General features: G+C 43.7%; 1 protein-coding gene across 2 annotated transcripts in view; it reads right to left on the minus strand.

Moving 5' to 3' along the window:
- OGA (O-GlcNAcase) overlaps positions 1 to 17792 on the minus strand; it is a 34775-nt gene extending 16983 nt beyond the window's left edge. The window contains exons 1-7 of one of the 2 annotated variants that reach the window (XM_063670171.1): positions 16655 to 17792; positions 12398 to 12449; positions 11873 to 11970; positions 9046 to 9176; positions 6600 to 6771; positions 4922 to 5020; positions 2591 to 2875 (exon numbers count right to left, since the gene is read on the minus strand). In XM_063670171.1, coding sequence (XP_063526241.1) covers positions 2591 to 2875; positions 4922 to 5020; positions 6600 to 6771; positions 9046 to 9176; positions 11873 to 11970; positions 12398 to 12449; positions 16655 to 16853 — 1036 coding nt within the window. In that variant the 5' untranslated portion in view covers positions 16854 to 17792. Of the gene's footprint in view, positions 1 to 2590; positions 2876 to 4921; positions 5021 to 6599; positions 6772 to 9045; positions 9177 to 11544; positions 11666 to 11872; positions 11971 to 12397; positions 12450 to 16654 lie in introns of those variants that run through there. The other variant, XM_054436737.2, reaches the window with a different exon arrangement.
- Between the last annotated feature and the right edge of the window lie 1901 nt (positions 17793 to 19693).

Consider the following 19693-nt stretch of genomic DNA (forward strand, 5'->3'; position numbering starts at 1 on the left):
TCTCAGCACTTTGGGAGGCTGAGGCGGGCAAATCACCTGAGGTCTGCAGTTTGAGACGAGTCTGGCCAACGTGGTAAAACCCCATCTCTACTAAAAATACAAAAAATTAGCCAGACGTGGTGGCAGGCACCTGTAATCCCAGCTACTCGGGAGGCTGAGGCAGAAGAACTGCTTGAACCCAGGTGTCAGAGGTTGCAGTGAGCTGAGATCGGGCCATTGCACTCCAGCCTGGGCAACAAGAGCAAGACTCCGTCTCAGAAAACAAAAAAAAGAAGAGATAATCGACAGAGACCCACAAATTAGCACACATAAGGCAACAAAGCTCTGAGCCAGGATAGTGGTAGAGAAAATTAAGTCTGAATTCTTTAGTTTTGTACTTAAAAACTCTCTATTCTTAGCTTTCCTTAATATTTCCTACATATGTCCCAGGTTTGGATAGTGTCTGCCACCCTTAATATGTTCCATGCTCTGCCTTAAAAGATGTAGGAGTTAAGTGTCATGTACACTGACAGCATTTAAATTATATTCCCAATTTTTGTTTTTTATTGAGGGGAGGAGGATGACAATGACTGAGCCACACAAAAGGGAGACATTAATTCAATAAACAATTCAAAGCAGAGGTATGGAACTGAGAAATAAACCATAACTATTAATATTACTACATACTATCATGACACTTCAGTAGCCAAAATGGGCCAAAATTCAGGGAACTTCAAAAGTTCAGTGTTCAGGCTGGGCACAGTGGCTCACGCCTGTAATTCCAGAACTCTGGGAGGCAGAGGCAGGCAGATCACCAGGTCAGGAGTTCGAGACCAGCCTGACCAACATGGTGAAACCCTGTCTCTACTAAAACTATAAAAATCAGCCGGATGGGGTGGTGCGCGCCAGTAATCCCAGCTACTCAGTAGGCTGAGGCCAGAGAATCGCTTGAACCAGGGAAGCAGAGGTTGCAATGAGCCAAGATCGCGCCACTGCACTCCAGCCTGGGCAACAGAGCGAGACTCCGTCTCAGAAAAAAAAAATAATTTTCAGTGTTCAGTGTTTTTCATCTCCAGCCCACAAACCTTTAACGCCCAGCAAACTCTCCTCATACTTTGATCCAGCTTAGAAGTCTGTGAAATCTCTTAGCAAAAATAATCACTCTCTCCCCTGTGTTCACACAGCACTTTATAATTAAACTATTACAACACTTATCACACTATAGTACAATTGCCTATAAGCCTTACCCAACATTAGACTGTTTCTCAAAAGTAGGAATGGCTGGGCGCAGTGGCTCACGCCTGTAATCCCAGCACTTTGGGAGGCCCAGGAGGGTGGATCACCTGAGGTCAGGAGTTCAAGACCAGCCTGACCAACGTGAAGAAACCCCATCTCTACTAAAAATACAAAATTAGCCAGGCATGGTGGCACATGCCTGTAATCCCAACTACTCGGGAGGCTGAGGCAGGAGAATCATTGAACCTGGGAGGCGGAGGTTGTAGTGAGCCGAGACTGCGTCACTGCACTCCAGCCTGGGCAACAAGAGTAAAACTCCATCTCAAAAAGAAAAAAAAAAAAACTACTTTATTCTTTGCCACCTCAGTGCCCATGAACATGCATCTGCCCCATGATAGATTATTTAAATGTAAATAATTATCAAGCACCTTACTTAGAACTCTATTAATTAGAGGTTTTTCATAAATTTAAAATTAGTAAGCCAATGTCTAAAATAAGACTGTATTCCATTCAGCCAGGCAGGGTGGCTCATGCCTGTAATCCCAGCACTCTGGGAGGCCGAGGCGGGTGGATCACCTAAGATCAGGAGTTCGAGACCAGTCTGGCCAACATGGTGAAACCCTGTCTCTACTTTAAAAAAAAAAAAAAAAAGCCGAGTGTGCCTGCAATCCCAGCTACTTGGGAGGCTGAGGCTGGAGAATTGCTTGAACCTGGGAAGCAGAGGTTGCAGTGAGCTGAGATTGCGCCACTGCACTCCAGCCTGGGCGATGGAGCAAAACTCCATCTCAAAAAAAAAAAAAGAGTATGTTCCATAAAAGATAAATGTAAGCTGAATCTAAATGATCTAAGTGACTCAGAGTATCTAGTTATCTAAAATATCCTTTTCAATAAAATTGCCTGAAAATACATTTTATCCGAATGATTCTAGAGATAATGGAAACACTTAAAGACTGTCTCCTCTAGTACTCAAGACTTCAAAGACTGAAACATATTTTATTTTTATTTATTTGATAGGGTTTTCATCTGTTGTCCAGGCTGGAGTGCATTTCCTGGGATTATAAGCGAGCCACCATGCCGCTTCTGAACCGTACTTAAAAAAAAAAAAAAAAAAAAAAAACTAAGGCCAAGAGGTAAAGTGACTTGTCCGAAGACACTCAACTTTTCTTCTATCATATACATCTTCATCAACAGAATGAAACAACATACCGTAATAAAACCACTTGGTTTTGTTTCCTTCTTAGTAAAACAAAACAAGTTTTTTAAAAAAATAAATAAAACTGTTTAAGTTGTGATGACAAAGAAATGCATACTTTCCACTGGCTCTAGTTAACCCCAGCTCTCCTCCCAAGGTGAAGTTCAAGTACAGGCTACTTACTCATCACTACATCTTTTCTCACTCCATTCATGTTTGATTTGTACCAGGTGGCAAGGGTGTGGATGGCAACGTAGTTGGCTTCAAATTCACAATTTGGATTAGTGAGGACTCCTTTTAACCGTGGGATGAGTTCTGTGGATCTTCCTTTGTACGGGCCCAGAAACAGTCTCTTCTGATCATAATCATTAGCATGAATGTTATCCCAGATTACTGGAGCTCTCTTAATAATCTTAGAAACCTCTTCAATGGACTCTACTGGAATTTCTTTAGAAACAACTTTGGGACCTAGAAATAACAACCACCGTTTGTTAAAAGAATCATGGTTCTTGGCCAGACGCATTGGCTCATACCTGTAATCCCAGCACTTTGGGAGGCCGAGGTGGGCAGATCATTTGAGCCCAGGAGTTCGGACCAGCCTGGGCAACATAGCGAGACCCTATTTTTTTATTTTAAATTAAAAAATATATTTTGAAAAAAGGATCATGGTTCTTTAAAATATACTGCATATATAACTTTTTACTGTGTTTTCCTTACATGTATATATATATTTTTTTGAGACAGAGTCTCGCTGTGTCGCCCAGACTGGAGTACAGTGGTGTGATCTCAGCTCACTGTTAAGCTCCGCCTCCTGGGTTCACACCATTCTCCTGCCTCAGCCTCCTGAGTAGCTGGGACTACAGGCGCCCTCCACCTCGCCTGGCTAATTTTTTCTATTTTTTAGTAGAGTTGGGGTTTCACTGTGTTAGCCAGGATGGTCTTGATCTTCTCACCCCGTGATCCGCCTGTCTTGGCCTCCCGAAGTGCTGGGATTACAAGCGTGAGCCACTGCGCCTGGCCCCTTACATGTACATTTTATAACAACTTTTCTTTTTCTGAGACAGGGTCTCCTTTGTTACCCAGGCTGAAGTGCAATGGAGTAATCATAGCTCACTGCAGCCTTGAGCTCCTGATCTCAAGCAATCCTCTCACCTCAGCCTCCCAAGTAGCTAGGACTATAGGTGTGCCCCACCACATCACAGTAATTTAAAATTTTTTTGTACAGATAAGGGCTTGCTATGTTGCCCAGGCTAATCTTAAACTCCTGGCCTCAAGCGATTCTCCTACCTCAACTCAAGCCTCCCACAGCACTGGGATTACAGGCACGAACCACTGCACCCAGCCACAATTTTTCTTTTGAAAACACAACAACATGTCTTTTACTGAGCTTTATTTTTTTCGTTTTATAAAATAGAAGAGTTTCCTGACACTGCTTAGGGCTGGGATCAATACCCTTTAGCCCAATTCCCTATAAATCTTTATTATTTATTAACTGAATTTTTTTTGAGACAGGGTCTCATCTGTTGCTCAGGCTGGAGTGCAGTGGCATGATCACAGCTCACTGCAGCCTCTACCTCCCGGGCTCAAGTGATCCTTCCACCTCAGCCCCCCCGCAAGTAGCTGGGACTACAGGCGTGCACCAGCCCATCTGGCTAAGTTTTTTATCTTTTGCACAGTCTCCCTATGTTGCCTAAGCTGGTCTTGAACTCCGGGGGGCTTCCACCTCAGGCTCCCCACTCAGGCTCCCTAACCATGATAGATTTTTTTTTTATATTAAGAGAATATGTAAACTTTATAAAAGAAAGCATATTTTAACAAGTTCTCTGGGCCAGGTGCAGTGGGTCACATGTGTAATCCCAGCACTTTGGGAGGCCGAAGCGGGCAGATCACCTGAGGTCAGGAGTTTGAGACCAGCCTGGCTAACATGGAGAAACCCCGTCTCTACTAGAAATACAAAAATTAGCTGGGCATGATGGCGTGTGCCTGTAATCCCAGCTACTTGGGAGGCTGAGTCAGGAGAATCGCTTGAACCCGGGAGGCGGAGTTTGCAGTGAGCTGAGATTATGCCATTGCACTCCAGCCTGGGCAACAAGAGCAATGCTCTGTCTCAAAAAAAAAAAAAAAAAAAAAAAAAAGGCCAGGCGCGGTGGCTCACGCCTGTAATCCCAGCACTTTGGGAGGCCGAGGCGGGTGGATCACGAGGTCAGGAGATCGAGACCATCCTGGATAACATGGTGAAACCCTGTCTCTACTAAAAATACAAAAAATTAGCCGGGCGTGGTGGCGGGCGCCTGTAGTTCTAGCTACTCCGGAGGCTGAGGCAGGAGAATGGTGTGAACCCGGGAGGCAGAGCTTGCAGTAAGCCAAGATTGCGCCACTGGACTCCAACCCGGGCGACAGAGCGAGACTCCGTCTCAAAAAAAAAAAAAAAAAAGTATTCAATTAACAAGAACAAGCAATTTCTGTAAGTCCTAGTTAATTCAAGTTTGACTGTATAAATCTTAAAAGACTTACCTGTCCAAAGCACTTCAATTCCAGGTAGAAGCTTTTCACCCACAGTCCTTAAATATGGAGACTGAGACACATTTGGATAACAGAAAGTGCCACAATATTCTAAATGTAGGGAGAAAAGTAAAAAAGTCAGAAATAAAATGCTCATGGGTTTTATGTTTGTTTTCTTTGAGACAGAGTCTCACTCTTGATGCCCAGGCTAGAGTGCAGTGGCACGATCTCGGCTCACTGCAACCTCCGCCTCCTGGGCTCAAGCAATTCTCCTGCCTCAGCCTCCCAAGTAGCTGGGACTACAGGCGCACGCCGCCACGCCCGGCTAATTTTTTTTGTATTTTAGTAGAGACGGGGTTTCACCGTGTTGCCCAGGCTGGTCGCAAACTCCTGAGCTCAAACAATCCGCCCGCCTCGGCCTCCCAAAAGGCTCATGGGTTTTTGAATGTGGAAAAAATGTCTGCCAATTCTAAATTATTTTCATCCAAATGATAAAAGGCCTCCTACAAGGAACTAAAGTGGGCAGTTCATTTAAGAAATTCATAAAATCTGATATTTTTCCTCCAACAGTAGTACAGATCAATTCTTACGATACTACAGTTACTAGAAATACAAGTTTACTAAAAAAACAAGAACTGTAGCATTTTCTACAAAATTCTGAATTGCCTACTTTTCTTAGTTACAATTAAACGCCAAACAGAATGAATTGGTAATATCATAATAGAACTAATACAAGACTATGCCAATGGCAGCTGGGCACAGTGGCTCACACGTGCAATCCCAGTATTTTGGGAGGCTGAAGCGGGTAGATCACTTGAGCCCAAGAGTTCGACACTAGCCTGGGCAATATGGTGAAACCCCGTCTCTACCAAAAATATAAAAATTAGCCAGTTTTATAACCTGGTCTCTAAATAAATAATACAAATTTAAAAGTAAAATTTAAAAAAAATTTTTTTAAAGGCATATACCAGTGGCTATTAGTACTCAACTGCAACTTAAACTGTAACTTGCAGCTAATTAATTCCCAGTATAATCTTAAATCTTTTGGGTACTAATGTAGTACTCAACTAAAATAAGGTTCTTGGCTCACAATACACACAAAGAAAGTTAAATAATTTAGTCTAAAATTCTTCCTGAACAGGGAAGTGTGGGGAAAACTTCCTGTAAGTTGAATTTTGGAGAAGCAACTAAGAGACTAAAATATTTTCAATGAAAGAAACCAGAGGGACAAAAAGAAAGGAAAAGGGGAAAAACTGTTAAGCTTTCTATGCTGACTACTTGAAATAAGAGCCCAGATGGAAGTGGGAGGAGTGCAAAAAGGGACAGATATGCATGGGCAGAAAAAGGGGACAAGTAGGAGGAAATGAGAAGTGACTAAGGTAAAAGCAATGTAACTTGGTTTTTCTCCAGATTTCATTTCAATACTATCCCTCTTTTAATATTGACAATGTAATGTTCATAGACTTCCAGTACTAAAAAATACATAAAAATATTTTGCCCAGTCAGTTGTCATTTATTAGTTCCTAAAACTTCTCCAATTTAGGATCTTGAAAAATGTCTTCTAAAAAAAGATTCCTACTTTTACACACCAAGGGAGGAGGCGAAGTGGAGAGAGAATGGGGCCCATGGTCCTTTATAAGTTACATATTCCAAGAAGAGTAGTTAAATGTAAAGCCATTATATACAATACCTGTGGGACAGAAGAGGAAAGTTTCTGGCTCTCCTAGGTACTGATAGATTTCATTTGTGATGGATACCTGGGCATGAGCAAAAGAACTGAATACCTCTTTGTCTGCTGCACACATATTATGGTCTATATCATCAAAAAGCAAAGCAAATGATCTGCACCCAAACTGAGAAACCTAGGAGAAAAAAAAAAGAGGATCAAGAGTAAAAAAATTAAGAATTCCAAACATTATAGAGTTAACAGTTATACTTGAAATCCAATATTTTCCTTACTAGAATGTTTCAAAGACCGATTTATTGTTTTTACATTTTCAATTAAAAATCGTAAGTTAAATAGTTTTGGGACCCATTTCTCATTTGGGTTTGAATGCTCTACAGGTTGAGTATTCCTTATCTGAAATGCTTGGGACCAAAAATGTTTTGGACTTTGATTTTTTTTTTCCTGGATTTTGGAATATCTGTATTATATTCAGCATCCCTAACCTGAAAATCCAAAATCTGAAATGCTCCAAGGAGCATTTCCTTTGAATTTTATGGAGCTCAAAGAGTTTCATATTTTGGAACATTTCAGATTTATGAATTAGGGATACTCAACTTATATGACAATATGATCCAACAAAGTGGCCTAGCCTCCTAGTCCTCATGGGCTGCTGATTGTAGAAGACCCAACAAAGTCAGAAAAATACAGAAACATGAGTAAGTAACCTTAAGACATGAAAAAGCCAGGCTGTGTCCTAGTTCCAAAAGGCACAGTGATCCCTTTGCAGATAAACCTAACCAGGTATGAATCAGAAAGAATAGAATTTTATCAAATAGTAAAATAACTTCATTCATGAAAATTTCAACTGCCTTAAATTTTTTACCAGACATTTTAATGCCACCCATATAAATCTTTGCCTAAAGAAGACATGTATATAGAAAAACCAGCAAACTAAAAAAACAGAAAAATGGGGCCAGGCGCAGTGGCTCACACTTGTAATCCCAGCACTTTGGGAGGCCGAGGCGGGCAAATCATGAGGTTAGGAGTTCGAGACCAGCCTGGCCAACATGGTGAAACCCCGTCTCTACTAAAAATACAAAACAATTAGCCAGGCGTGGTAGCACACGCCTGTAATCCCCGTTACTCAGGAGGCTGAGGCCAGAGAATTGCTTGAACCCAGGAGGCAGAGGTTGCAATGAGCTGAGATCGCGCCACTGCACTCCAGCCTGGGTGACAGAGCAAGACTCAGTTTCAAAAAAAAAAAAAAGGAAAATAGAAGCCCCCTACATTTGACCAAAAGAAGTGTGCAGCTTTTACATTAAGCAGACTTTACACTCAATTAGGTTCACCTAGTCTGTTTTTCTTCTCATCTTGGGAAACTAGCCATTTCCAGACATCTCTTTGTCCATATAATTGAAGAAACTAATGTCTAATAGGTAAAACCCTGTTTCTATAATCTCAGTTGTAAATTCAAGCCAAGCAGCCTAGGGTATATATAATTTCTCAAAATGTGGTTCTTGACCACCAATCACCTAGATTCCCAGTCCCCACCTTATCCATTTGGGAAATAAAAGTCCAGCAGTCAGCATTCTTCCAAGCTTCACACCTAATCATTCTTTTAAGGCAGTTCTTATGCAAACTGAAATTTGAGAAGAACTAGTGCCTCTAGTAAAGCTCTTTTTACTTAATTTGGAAAATATTCCTCTATCAGAAGGATTCAAGGCTGGGTGCACTGGCGCACGACTGTAATCCCAGCACTTTGGGGGAGGCCGAGGTGGGTGGATCACCTAAAGTCAGGAGTTCAAGACCAGCCTGGCCAACGTGGCAAAACCCTGTCTCTACTAAAAATATAAAAATTAGCCAGGCATGGTGGTGTGCCTGTAATAGCTACTCCGGAGGCTGAGGCACAAGAATTGCTTGAACTTGGGAGGTGGAGGTTGCAGTGAGCCGAGATTGGGCCACTGCACTCCAGGCAACAGGGCAAGACTCTGTCTCAAAAAAAAAAAAAAAAAAAAGCATTCAAAGTAGTAAAAAAATTCTTATAGAAACAAAGAAATGAAAGACCAGGCATGGTGACTCACGCCTGTAATCCCAGCACTTTGGGAAGATCATGAGGTGAGTAGTTCGAGACCAGCCTGGCTGGCATGGTGAAGGCCCTATCTCTACTAAAAATACAAAAATTAGCTGGGCATGATGGCATGCACCTATATTCCCAGCTACTCGGGAAGCTGAGGCAGGAGAATCACTTGAACCCGGGAGGCGGAGGAGGTTGCAGTGAGCCGAGATTGTGCCACTGCACTCCAGTCTGGGCGACAGAGCAAGACTCTGTCTCAAAAAACAAAACAAACAAACAAAAAAAGAAAACAAAGAAATAGGAATTTGATTTCCTTTTAACATCATAAAAGCAACAGAGTAAACTTCTAGTTTCAAGTACACAGTCAGGAAAAATGAATAAAAAGTAAGGAGTTACCTGGTCCAATTTACGTTTCAATGTGGATACTTCCTTGGGGTTAGAAAAAGTGATATCCAATCCAGGTGAGATCGCATAGATGAACTCTATCTCATATTCTCGTGCAGCAGAGATGAGAGTCATAAGTTGCTCTAAAGAACAGAGTCCATGTTTTTAGAAAGCAGAACAGAAAACTAAAAGAACCTTCACTGAAGTTTTAACTGAAGAGGTTATTTCTTCTAACTTACAAGAAAGGAAAAGACCCTCACATTTTACAAATTGTCAGGTCCAACTTAACAACAGGCCATACAAAATGGTACGAGCCTGAAGTAATTTAATGTCACAGTAAGGGAAAAAGAATAGTTTTCACACCTTTGAAATCTGAACCAACAGAAAATAAGAGGCCCTTCTTTTTCACTTCTAAATAGTTTCTTATCCTTTTGGGGAAACAGGCTAAAATCAATAAACATTTTCCTCCCTTTCATTGCCATTTCTCAAAAACACTGAATTGTCAATTCTCTTACTGAACTTAAGCCATTTCTATTTTCTGCAGCATTTGAAAGGCATAAAATGCAGCCGCTTTTTTATTTTGAGAGTCTTGCTCTGTTGCCCAAGGCTGGAGTGCAGTGGCACGATCCTGACTCACTGCAACCTCCGCCTCCTGAGTAGCTGGGATTACAGGTATACCCGGCTAATTTTTGTTTAGTAGAGATGGGGTTTTGCCATATTGCCCAGCCCAGGCTGGTCTCGAACTCCTGGCCTCAAGTGATCCGCCTGCCTTAGCCTCTTAGTGTTGGGATTGCAGGCATGAGCCACGGTACTGGATCTTGCTTTTTTTTTTGTTTTGCCATCTCTGAACAACTGGAATTCCTAACTAAATAAACCTACACATAACTACTTTATAATATGAAAGAAAGAAAATGCTTTCTTAAGAATCAGGGTAGGCCAGGCCCAATGGCTCATGCCTGTAACCCCAGGACTTTGGGAGGCCAGGTAAGAGGACTGCCTGAGGTCAGGAGTTTGAGACCAGCCTGGTCAACACTGTGAAACCCCATCTCTACTAAAAATACAAAAATTAGCCAAGCACGGTGGCGCATACTTGTAATCCCAACTACTAGGGAGGCTGAGGCAGGAGAATTGCTTGAACCCTGGAGGCAGAGGTTGCAGTGAGCCAAGATCACACCACTGCACTCCAGTCTGGACCACATAGCAAGACTCCATCTCAAAAAAAAAAAAAAAAAAAAAAAAAAAGAATCACGCCTGTAATCCCAGCACTTTGAGAGGCCACGGCAAGTTGATTGCTTGAGTTCAGGAGTTTGAGACCAGCACAGGCAACATGACAAACCCCTCTCTCTACAAAATATACAAAAATTAGCTGGGCGTGGTGACCTGCGCTTGTAGTCTCAGCTAGTTGGGGGGCTGAGGTAGGAGGATTGCTTGAGCCGGGGAGATCAAAACTGCAGTGAGTCACTGCACTCCAGCCTGGGTAACAAAGTGACAAATGCTGTCTCCAAAAAAAAGAAAAAGAACCAGAGTTAAGTCATGGCCTTAACAATCTTGACCTGTTTCTATTTATGGGAAAAACATTAATTATAGATTTTAAGCTTTTAAAATTATCAATTGACAATTTTCCTAAATCTACTTAACTACTACTACTATATACCATAAGACATATTTTTGAATAATTTTCAGTAGTATCTCAAGATAATCATTTTTACTCTATTTTGATTATTGATCACATTAAGTTTCATTACCAGCACTACCAGAAAGTAATTAAGTTGAAGGCACACTTAAATAGAGTAGTAAACCACAACACTAGATGGAGATGGGATAAGTTGTAATTGCTTCTTTGTAATTCAAGAAAACTTTCAGCCTTCTGTGCCTTGGCTGGGCTCTGTAACCAAATATCTTGTTAGCTATACGCGTATACCATTTAATTTCAAGTACAAAAATGTTTCACCATTTACAAGTTCCCAAAGAAAAGCACCTCTCTAATTTGGCGGTTCAATGCTATACTACTAACTTTTTATCAATTTTATGTAACCAACTCAACGTAAGTATACCCATAGCAGGCTGGCTGGCCGGGCACAGGAGCTCAAGCCTGTAATCCCAGCACTTTGGGAGGCTGAGGCAGCAGAATCTCTTGAACTCGGGAGGCTGAGGTTGCAGTTAGCCGAGATCGCACCACTGCACTCCAGCCTGGGGGCCAGAGCAAGACTCTTGTCTCAAAAAACAAAACAAAACAAAACCCAAAGATAGCCTATTAATGGCTTCCCACTTTCCTGGACTAGGGTTTAAGGACCAATAACTGTTGACAAGGCCAAGCCATACTAGAGCATGAAGCAAAAGGAACAATCAGTAGTGCTGATCCTGTCTTTATCTAAAATTTTAGCATTGTGTCCATCATGAATTTCTGCATTAATTTTGGTTTTTTAAAAAATATTGCATAAAATATTATTTATCTTGATTACTTTTTGGGGGTCCCTTAAAATTTGCACCCAAGGTACGTGCCTCACTTGCCTTGCCCTGGGCCTAGCCCAGCTCCAGCACTTCTTTGCCCAGTGGCCCACTGTTTAGTCCACTGGCAGAAGTAAGCAGCACAATCTATGACCACAGAACAGATGGAGTCAGCCTAGCACGCCCATGATATCACACGTATGGTCATGACCTTGCTAGCGCAGAGGACTCTTTCAATCTCAGCTAACTGAATAGTTACCAGATAGAAGAAAAGGAAACTACCTACAAAATAAAAATAAAATACGTCATAAGATTCTTGTACAACTACATTTAAAATATAACCGTTTTCTTCAAAGATTCTGAATTTATGGATTAAAAAGAAAAAGATTACCAGCTTCCTCCACTGAATACATCTCTCGCCAAAACATCCTATGTTTGTAGTCATCTTTTGGGGCATACAAGTATGTATTTAATTCCCATTTCTGGAGCCTTAAGGAAAAAGAAAATTACATATGTATAAACAGGCAACATTCATAGGCTGTCAATCTCCATTTCCCTCTTCGTGGAGCATCTCCATCTCATACAAAGCTAATATTCTATGACAGTAGCTTTTAACCTTTTTGTAATCAGTGGAATTTAAAAAAATTAAGTATTACAATGTATGCCAACATATAAAACACTCTTAAAAAACACAACAGCTCTGGATAAAGTGAAGCCCAAAACTTATTCAGCTCCCCAGGAAAAGTTTGAAAACCAAAGGCCTAGGTGAAGAAATAAGGGACCAAGGTAAAATAACTTCTGCAATTGAGAAACCATCAAAATGCACCTGGGCTATTCGCTGTTAGTATTTCTTCAAACAAAAGGAAATGTTTAGAGTCTAAGGTTCTCCTCTCTCCTTCATATAATGAAGATTTACCTTCTAAAGAGTTCTTTTCTCTGTTCCATAACCCAAGGTCTTCCATAAAATCCTAGATTCAAAGTAAGAATGAAATTATATTCAGTTTTAAAATGTGGTAAGCTTTATTGAGAAAAGCAAGTTACAAAACATACAATACAATCCTATTTTGTAAAAAGCATAAAATACACCAGATCGGAAGGATATTTAATAAAATACTAAGGTTCCTTTATCTTTGGGTGGTGACATTACAAGGTGACTTTTATTCCATTTTTGCTTAGGTAAATTTTCTTATTTTTTCTACCATGACATTAGTTACTTAGGTGATAGCTATTTTAAAACAAACATCTATCATCTTTCCACTGTTGATAAAGGCCCAATATATTTAATTCCAATTTTTTAAGAGATCTCAATCTTACAATGGGGAAGGGCAGCAATGTAATACAAGCTGCCAACAGTAATAATTACTTCCTAGAATGATAGTAAAACTGCTTTAGAAAGGGTGAGGGGAGGCCGGGTGAGGTGACCCATGCCTGTAATCCCAGCACTTTGGGAGGCTGAGGCAGGTAGATCACTTGAGGTCAGGAGTTCCAGACCCAGCCTGGCCAACATGGTGAAACCATGTCTCTACTAAAAATACAAAAATTAGCCAGGTATGGTGGCAAATGCCTGTAATCCCAGCTATTTGGGAGGCTGAGAAACAACAACCACTTGAACCTGGGAGACGGACTTGCAGTGAGCCGAGACTGCGCCACTGCACTCCAGCCTGGGCGACAGAAAAGACTCCATCTCAAACAACAACAACAACAACAAAAGGGTGAGGGGAGATAAACAGGTAAAGTAGTTAAAAAAAATCAGAGATAGGGTTAGGAAAGAATCTAACTTAATTTTATGATCGTGCTCCTCTTTTTTAAAAAAAGTTCCTGGCCAGGACTGGAATTCCAGCTACTTGGGAGGCTAGAGCAGGAGAACTGCTTGAATCCAGGAGGCGGAGGTTGCAGTGAGCCAAGATCCACGCCACTGCATTCCAGCCTGGGTGACAGAGCAAAACTCTCTCTCTCAAAAAAAGTTCCCGATACAATGATATAATCAAAGGGACCAAAAAATGCCTGAAACCACATTCCCAAGAAATTCAACAGCCTAACTGGCCCAAACAACAAACTCTCACGCAATCTTAATTACAGAGCAAAGATCTGAACAAATGAAAATACAAGAATGTTACTTCTGGTCCTAAACGGAAAGGAATAAAGAAAACTCAAGAATGTGACCTGCCCCAGAGTATCCTCTAAGAGGACAAAATACTAGTTATGCACACTGCAGAAAACAAACTTGCAGACCGATGACCTAAATGGTTGAATAAGCATCAAACTGGTGTCTGGAACTCTCTAGTGTGCTCATCACAGCTCAAAGCACACTTTACATCTTGTCTAACCTTTACTTTCCACTTGTCTCAGTCTAATCATCAGTAAGAGATAAGGACAGCCTCTCAACAGTACCATGAAGAAGGTTAATAAAAGCATTCTGAACACAAAATGTTCTACATAAACCCACACAGTCTACATAACAGACTAGTCTAGAACAGAAATTTCTGCAATGTATTTTAGCTCCAACCTCTAGGCAGAATGACTCCTCTGCACCACAAAAAGGACAATGACAGACCAAATTAAAATTCATTACATACCAATGTATAACTGTAGCACTTTCATCTGGACAATCTAATGTTAGCCTCTCACAAGTGATATAAATTTTTTTTTTTCCTCAGGCGGAATCTCACTCTGTCGCCCAGGCTGGAGTGCAGTGGCACGATCTCGTCTCAATGCAACCTACGCCTCCAACTCCCGGGTCAAGCGATTCTCCTGTCTCGGCCTCCCGAGTAGCTGGGATTACAGGAGCCCGCCACCACGCCCGGCTAATTTTTTCTATTTTTAGTAGAGACAGGGTTTCGCCATGTTGGCCAGGCTAGTCTCGATCTCCTGACCTCGTGATCTGCCCGCCTCGGCCTCCCAAAGTGCTGGGATTACAGGCGTGAGCCACCGCGCCCAGCCAATATAAAATATTCTTGATCAGGCAGACCTATACAAGTCTTTAGCATCCCTACGGCACTTAGCATTATCATTTTTTTTTTTAAGGAGTAGGCATTAAACATCCTTTCAGAGTTGTTCCAATATAAAAAAGACTTTTCAAATGTCTAGCTTAAACATTTTAATCTTTAGAAACCCTACCTTGGCTCTTTTGAGAGTCAGGTTCATGGTTTCGGTTGACTGGCACCACAAAGAGGAAGCAATGCTGTTAATGTGAGTTAAAAACCAAGAAAGTTTTGTGATGGAAAGAAAACAAAAAAGAAATCCTAGCAGTCACTATAGTATTTCTATGCTCATTCATTTTACGGCTGGTGCCAACCAAGAAGTATCAAAAAGAGAAAAAAAAAAAAAGGCCAGGCGCGGTAGTTCACGCCTGTAATCTCAGCACTTTGGAAGACAGAGGCGGGCGGACTGCCTGAGCTCCGGAGGTGGAAACCTGCCTGGGCAACACGGTGAAACCCCTGTTTCTACTAAAATACAAAAAATTAGCCGGGCCCGCGTCTGTAGTCCCAGCTACTTGGGAGGGTGAGGGAAGAGAATTACTTGAACCCGGGAGGCGGAGGTTGCAGCGAGCCGCGATCACGCCATTGCACTCCAGCCCGGGCGACACAGCGAGACTCCATCTCCCACAACAAAAACAAAAACAACAAAACACACAAAAAATCAGTGCTGGCTCAGGTGCTCAGTCACTAAGAAAATATACAAGGGCACGGGAGGGAGGAGGAATAAACGAGAGAATGGCAGACAACTCTGGTCTTTAAATAGGAAGAATCGCCTTTTAATGCTATTCTAAACAAACCAATTTAAGCCAAATGAGTTTTCACCTTTTATAACTGAAGGTATAATGGACTGGCAAGTTTCCTTAGACTCACTCCAGTCTAGCTCCGAAATTTCCCAGCACTCTCTCATCCCCACCCCAAGATCTTTGATAACAAAAACCAGATTCTTTTTCTAAAATCTCCCTGCACTCAAGCCAATAAATACATCGATGTAAGTCACACAATGCAATCATTTTTGATGAACACTATATAGCAGTTTTCCATTTTGTAGTCCCCCAAATTCTGCAAGACAGTTAACTTCGCTGAACTCTTTCATGCCTTACTGTAGCAGCGAAGTAGCCTGTTATGGTGTGTACCATAACCACCACCCATTTTTCGAAAGAATACTCTAATTTATATGGTGAAAAAAAATAGAAAAGCTGATGTTCTCAACGTCGAGAGCAATCCTTTTTCCATACCTTTTTGGTTTTTTAAATATATATATTTTTTACCCTTATCCACGCCATTACATACGAGAGAGATATAAAACAGACATCCAGGAAACTCTGAGTCGGCCAAAATACTTCAGAAAATTCAAATATATGCTGTAACTGCGGAAAGACCAATAATGTAACTGATTCGTGCCTCTATAGAGCTGCAAGGTGGACTATCTGTCCATTCTAATCCAGAAACTGTGAAACAAGCATCTGGTAATTTTCCCTCACTACCAAAAAGTCCATCGTTCTTTTCGACTATAAATGGGAAAAAAGGCGAGAAGGGCATTTTTAAAGCCACTTCTGCGGTCACTAAATTCAAATTACGCATCTCAGATACTTTGAGAATCTGTGATTAAAGCCAAAGCTTCATCCCTCGAGAGCAAAGTACAGTAGCTGGGAAAGAGGGCAATTTTCTAAGTTGCAAATGAATCTTTGCGGGGGTAGGGGGAAGCAACAAAAATATTCTAAGCAAAGTGGAACTTGAAATACTATAGGCCAACCGTGCTTCTCTTCACTCCAGAAATACAAGCACGTCAGTGTGGGTCGATTTTCCACAAAGGGTGGTGACAGAACCACTACACATATTTTTTCACTGGAACGCAGACAACCCTAGGGAGTAAGATCCCAAGGTACAGAGAAGTAGAACTCAGAGGCTAACAGAACACCAGGCTTCTAACCACTGCCTCCTTAGGAGGTGGCCTGGCTCCAAGCCCAAGAAGGGTGGGGTCAGACTTGTGAGCGGCCAGGGGGGAATTCGACGCCGTCTAAGGACGTGCAAGGAGATTCGCCCAACATTCTCGTCTCTCCCCTCGCTTTAGGAAGGCCACATTTCAGACCCAGAGGCTTTCCGGCCTTTTAGAGTCTCCAAAATCCCCGCCACCACCCTCCTGCCGAGGACAGAACGTGTTAGTGCCAAGGCGGGGCAGGAAGGAGGGCGCTCACCTTCCACCACACCGCACAGGAACCGCCGAGCCCCTGCTGCAGCCCCGGCCACCGCCGCTCCCCCAGCCCCGGCGGGGTTGTCTTCTCCGGGTGCCGGAGCTGCCGGCGGCTCCAGCGATGCCCCCGCAGAGGCCGCAGGGTTGGAGCTGAGCTCGCTCTCCCGCTCCTCCAACGTCGCTTGACTCTCCTTCTGCACCATCCTCCTGCCCCCGGCCGCCGCCACCTCTGCGGGTCCTCCTCGACCTCCGTCCGTTGGGCCACCGGCCCGGAGCCCTGGAGAGGGCTTCAGCTCCAAGTGTGCGCCCCTCCGGTTCCTTCCCCTCCCCCTCTGCCCTTCCCCCTCCCTCTCCGCAGGGACCCGAATGCCCGGATGAGAAGGGCGGCGGCACCGGCGCGAGCCCTTTGTCAGCAGCAGCCTCAGCTTTAAGCTGGGGCGCCAGAAGCCTAAGCGGAGAGCGAGGCTGTGACCTCTCGTTCCCTGGAAGAAGACGGCCAAGGGTCCTGTCCTCGTTCTCTGCCTCTGCTGCCCTCCCGATAATCTTAGGTCTTCCGCCGTTTCCCCTCGAAGCCCCGAGCTCTCCCTCTACTGCTGCCTCCACCGCCCGCTTCCTGTTTATCCGCACTGCGCTTGCGCTGCAGACCGGCTCAGACCGGTCCCCTCCGCCCGGCTCCCCCGCCTTCTTTGGGGCTAGCCTATTAAGCTTCTTTAGGTAGGGGGAAATAGAACAGGAGACGCGAAAAGCAGAAGGTAATGAAGGCAGTGGAATGTACCATTTCTGCTTGCCACCCTCCGAAACAAGCCTGGCACCCTGGGACGGACCATTACCCGCCCCGAAGGAGGGGAGTATGGGAGGAGGCTGCGGCCGGTTGGGGCAATAGGGAGAACGGGGGAAGGTGAAAAAGAGAGGCGTTTACTCTCTCAGTGCGCAGGCGCGGAGCCGCTGCCTCTCGTTCTTAAAGAGATAGGAAAGAACTGACCTACTTTCTATGGAGATTCTTCTAATAGGTGGGCTCATTACATCTGCCTGACCCAGGCTTGGTTCGGTAAAAACACCATTCCAAGGAGCTCAGCTCACCCCTCTGCCTTGAATCATTTTCCCCCAATCCCATTTAAAATGTAATCATTCGTTCATTCCTTCATTCAGTAGACATCTACAGAGCTTGCCTCGTGGTGGGCTCTAAGAACACTATGAGCTCACAGTACGGTGATGGAGACAAGCCACCACACACGCAGTTCCCACAAGGTGTCCCCAAGAACTTCGGAGCTCAGAACAGGTGATACTCACTCCTCCTTTGGGGAGATGCCGTGGGCATGGCTTCACTTTTCAGCTGGATTATAAAGGATGTGAAGTTAGCCTGACTGAGCAGGAGGGGAGGGAAGACAGCACTCCAGGAAAGTGGAACGAACAACAGAGTCCAAAGGTAGGGAGGCATGAAAAGACTGCCTTGTTTGGGAATGGGGAGCGCGCGGTGTGTGCAGTGGGGCATGAGATCCCTTGGGCCTCAGCATGGGCATCGCTTCCTTGGGAAGCCTTCCCTGAGCCCTAGATGGGTTTGGGTCTCCTTACTGTATGTTCTCAGAGCTCTCTTGTAGACCTACCCTAATGCACTTTACATTTATGTTGCTTGAGAAATCTGTCTCAATCTGTGAGGTATAAATATGAAATGATGATTAAGACTTAGTAATATCCATCTTACACTTCACTCTGATATTTACCTTCTTTAGCCGTAGCCCAACTTGTAGTTTCAGGGACTTTCATGGTCCCTCTTCTTTTCAGTCCTGGATTGTTGAGATGGGGGTTAGGAGCAAGCATTTTTTTTTTTTTTTTTTTTTTGAGACGGAGTTTCACTCTGTCGCCCAGGCTGGAGCGCAGGAGCGCAGTGGCGCAATCTCGGCTCACTGCAGCCTCCACCTCCTGGGCTCAGGCTTTTCTCCTGCCTCAACCTCTCGAGTAGCTGAGACTACAGGCACCCGCCACCACACCCGGCTAATTTTTTGTGTTTTTAATAGAGACGGGGTTTCGCCACGTTGATTAGGCTAGTCTTGAACTCCTGACCTCAGGTGATCCACCTGCCTCGGCCTCCCAAAGTGCTGGGATTACAGGTGTGAGCCACCAAGCCCGGCCGGCCAAGCATTTTCTTAAGAGACCTCCTGTGCTGAGAGTTAGGGGCCATAGCAGCTTTACTGGATATTGTGGTCCGTTGGGGTTGAGAACACAACTTTTTTTTTTTTTTTTTTTTTTGTAAGAGAAGAGGTCTCACTTTTGCCACACAGGCTAGTGCAATCATAGCTTAAGTATCGAATTCCTGGGCTCTCAAGGGATCTTCCCGCCTTAGCCATCCCGAGTAGCTGGGACTATAGGCTAGTGCCCGCCACCGCACTCTTTTAATTTGTTCATTTTTGGTAGAGACGGGGGTCTCAACATCTTTCCCAAGCTGGTCTCGAACTCTTGGGCTCAGGTGATCCTCCAGTCTCAGCCTCCCAAAGTGCTGGGATTACAGACATGTGCCACCTCACCTGGCCGAAAAGAACTTTTATCTGAGGAATGAGAGTCCTTTTAAATTATCAGGCCCAGATGGCTGGGCGCAGTGTTGGTGTTTGCAACCAGCCTGGGCAGTATTGCCAGACCCAGTCTTTATAAAAAAATAAAAATTGGCCGGGCGTGGTGGCTCACGCCTGTAATCCCAGCACTTTGGGAGGCCGAGGCAGATGGATCACCTGAGGTCGGGAGTTCAAGACCAGCCTGACCAACATGGAGAAACCCCGTTTCTACTAAAAATACAAAATTAGCTGGGCATGGTGGCAGATGCCTGTAATCCCAGCTACTCGGGAGGCTGAGGCAGGAGAATCACTTGAACCCGGGTTGCGTGAGCCGAGATCATGCCATTGCACTCCAACCTGGGCAACAAAAGCTAAACTCCATCTCAAAAAAAAAAAAAATAAGCCAGGCATAGTGGTGTGCACCTGTAGTGCTAGGATCTCACCACTGCACTCCAGCCTGAGCCACAGAACAAGACCCTGCCTCTAAAAAAAAAAAA

This window comes from Pongo pygmaeus, chromosome 8 (assembly GCF_028885625.2).
Source record: "Pongo pygmaeus isolate AG05252 chromosome 8, NHGRI_mPonPyg2-v2.0_pri, whole genome shotgun sequence".
NCBI classification, from domain to species: domain Eukaryota; kingdom Metazoa; phylum Chordata; class Mammalia; order Primates; family Hominidae; genus Pongo; species Pongo pygmaeus.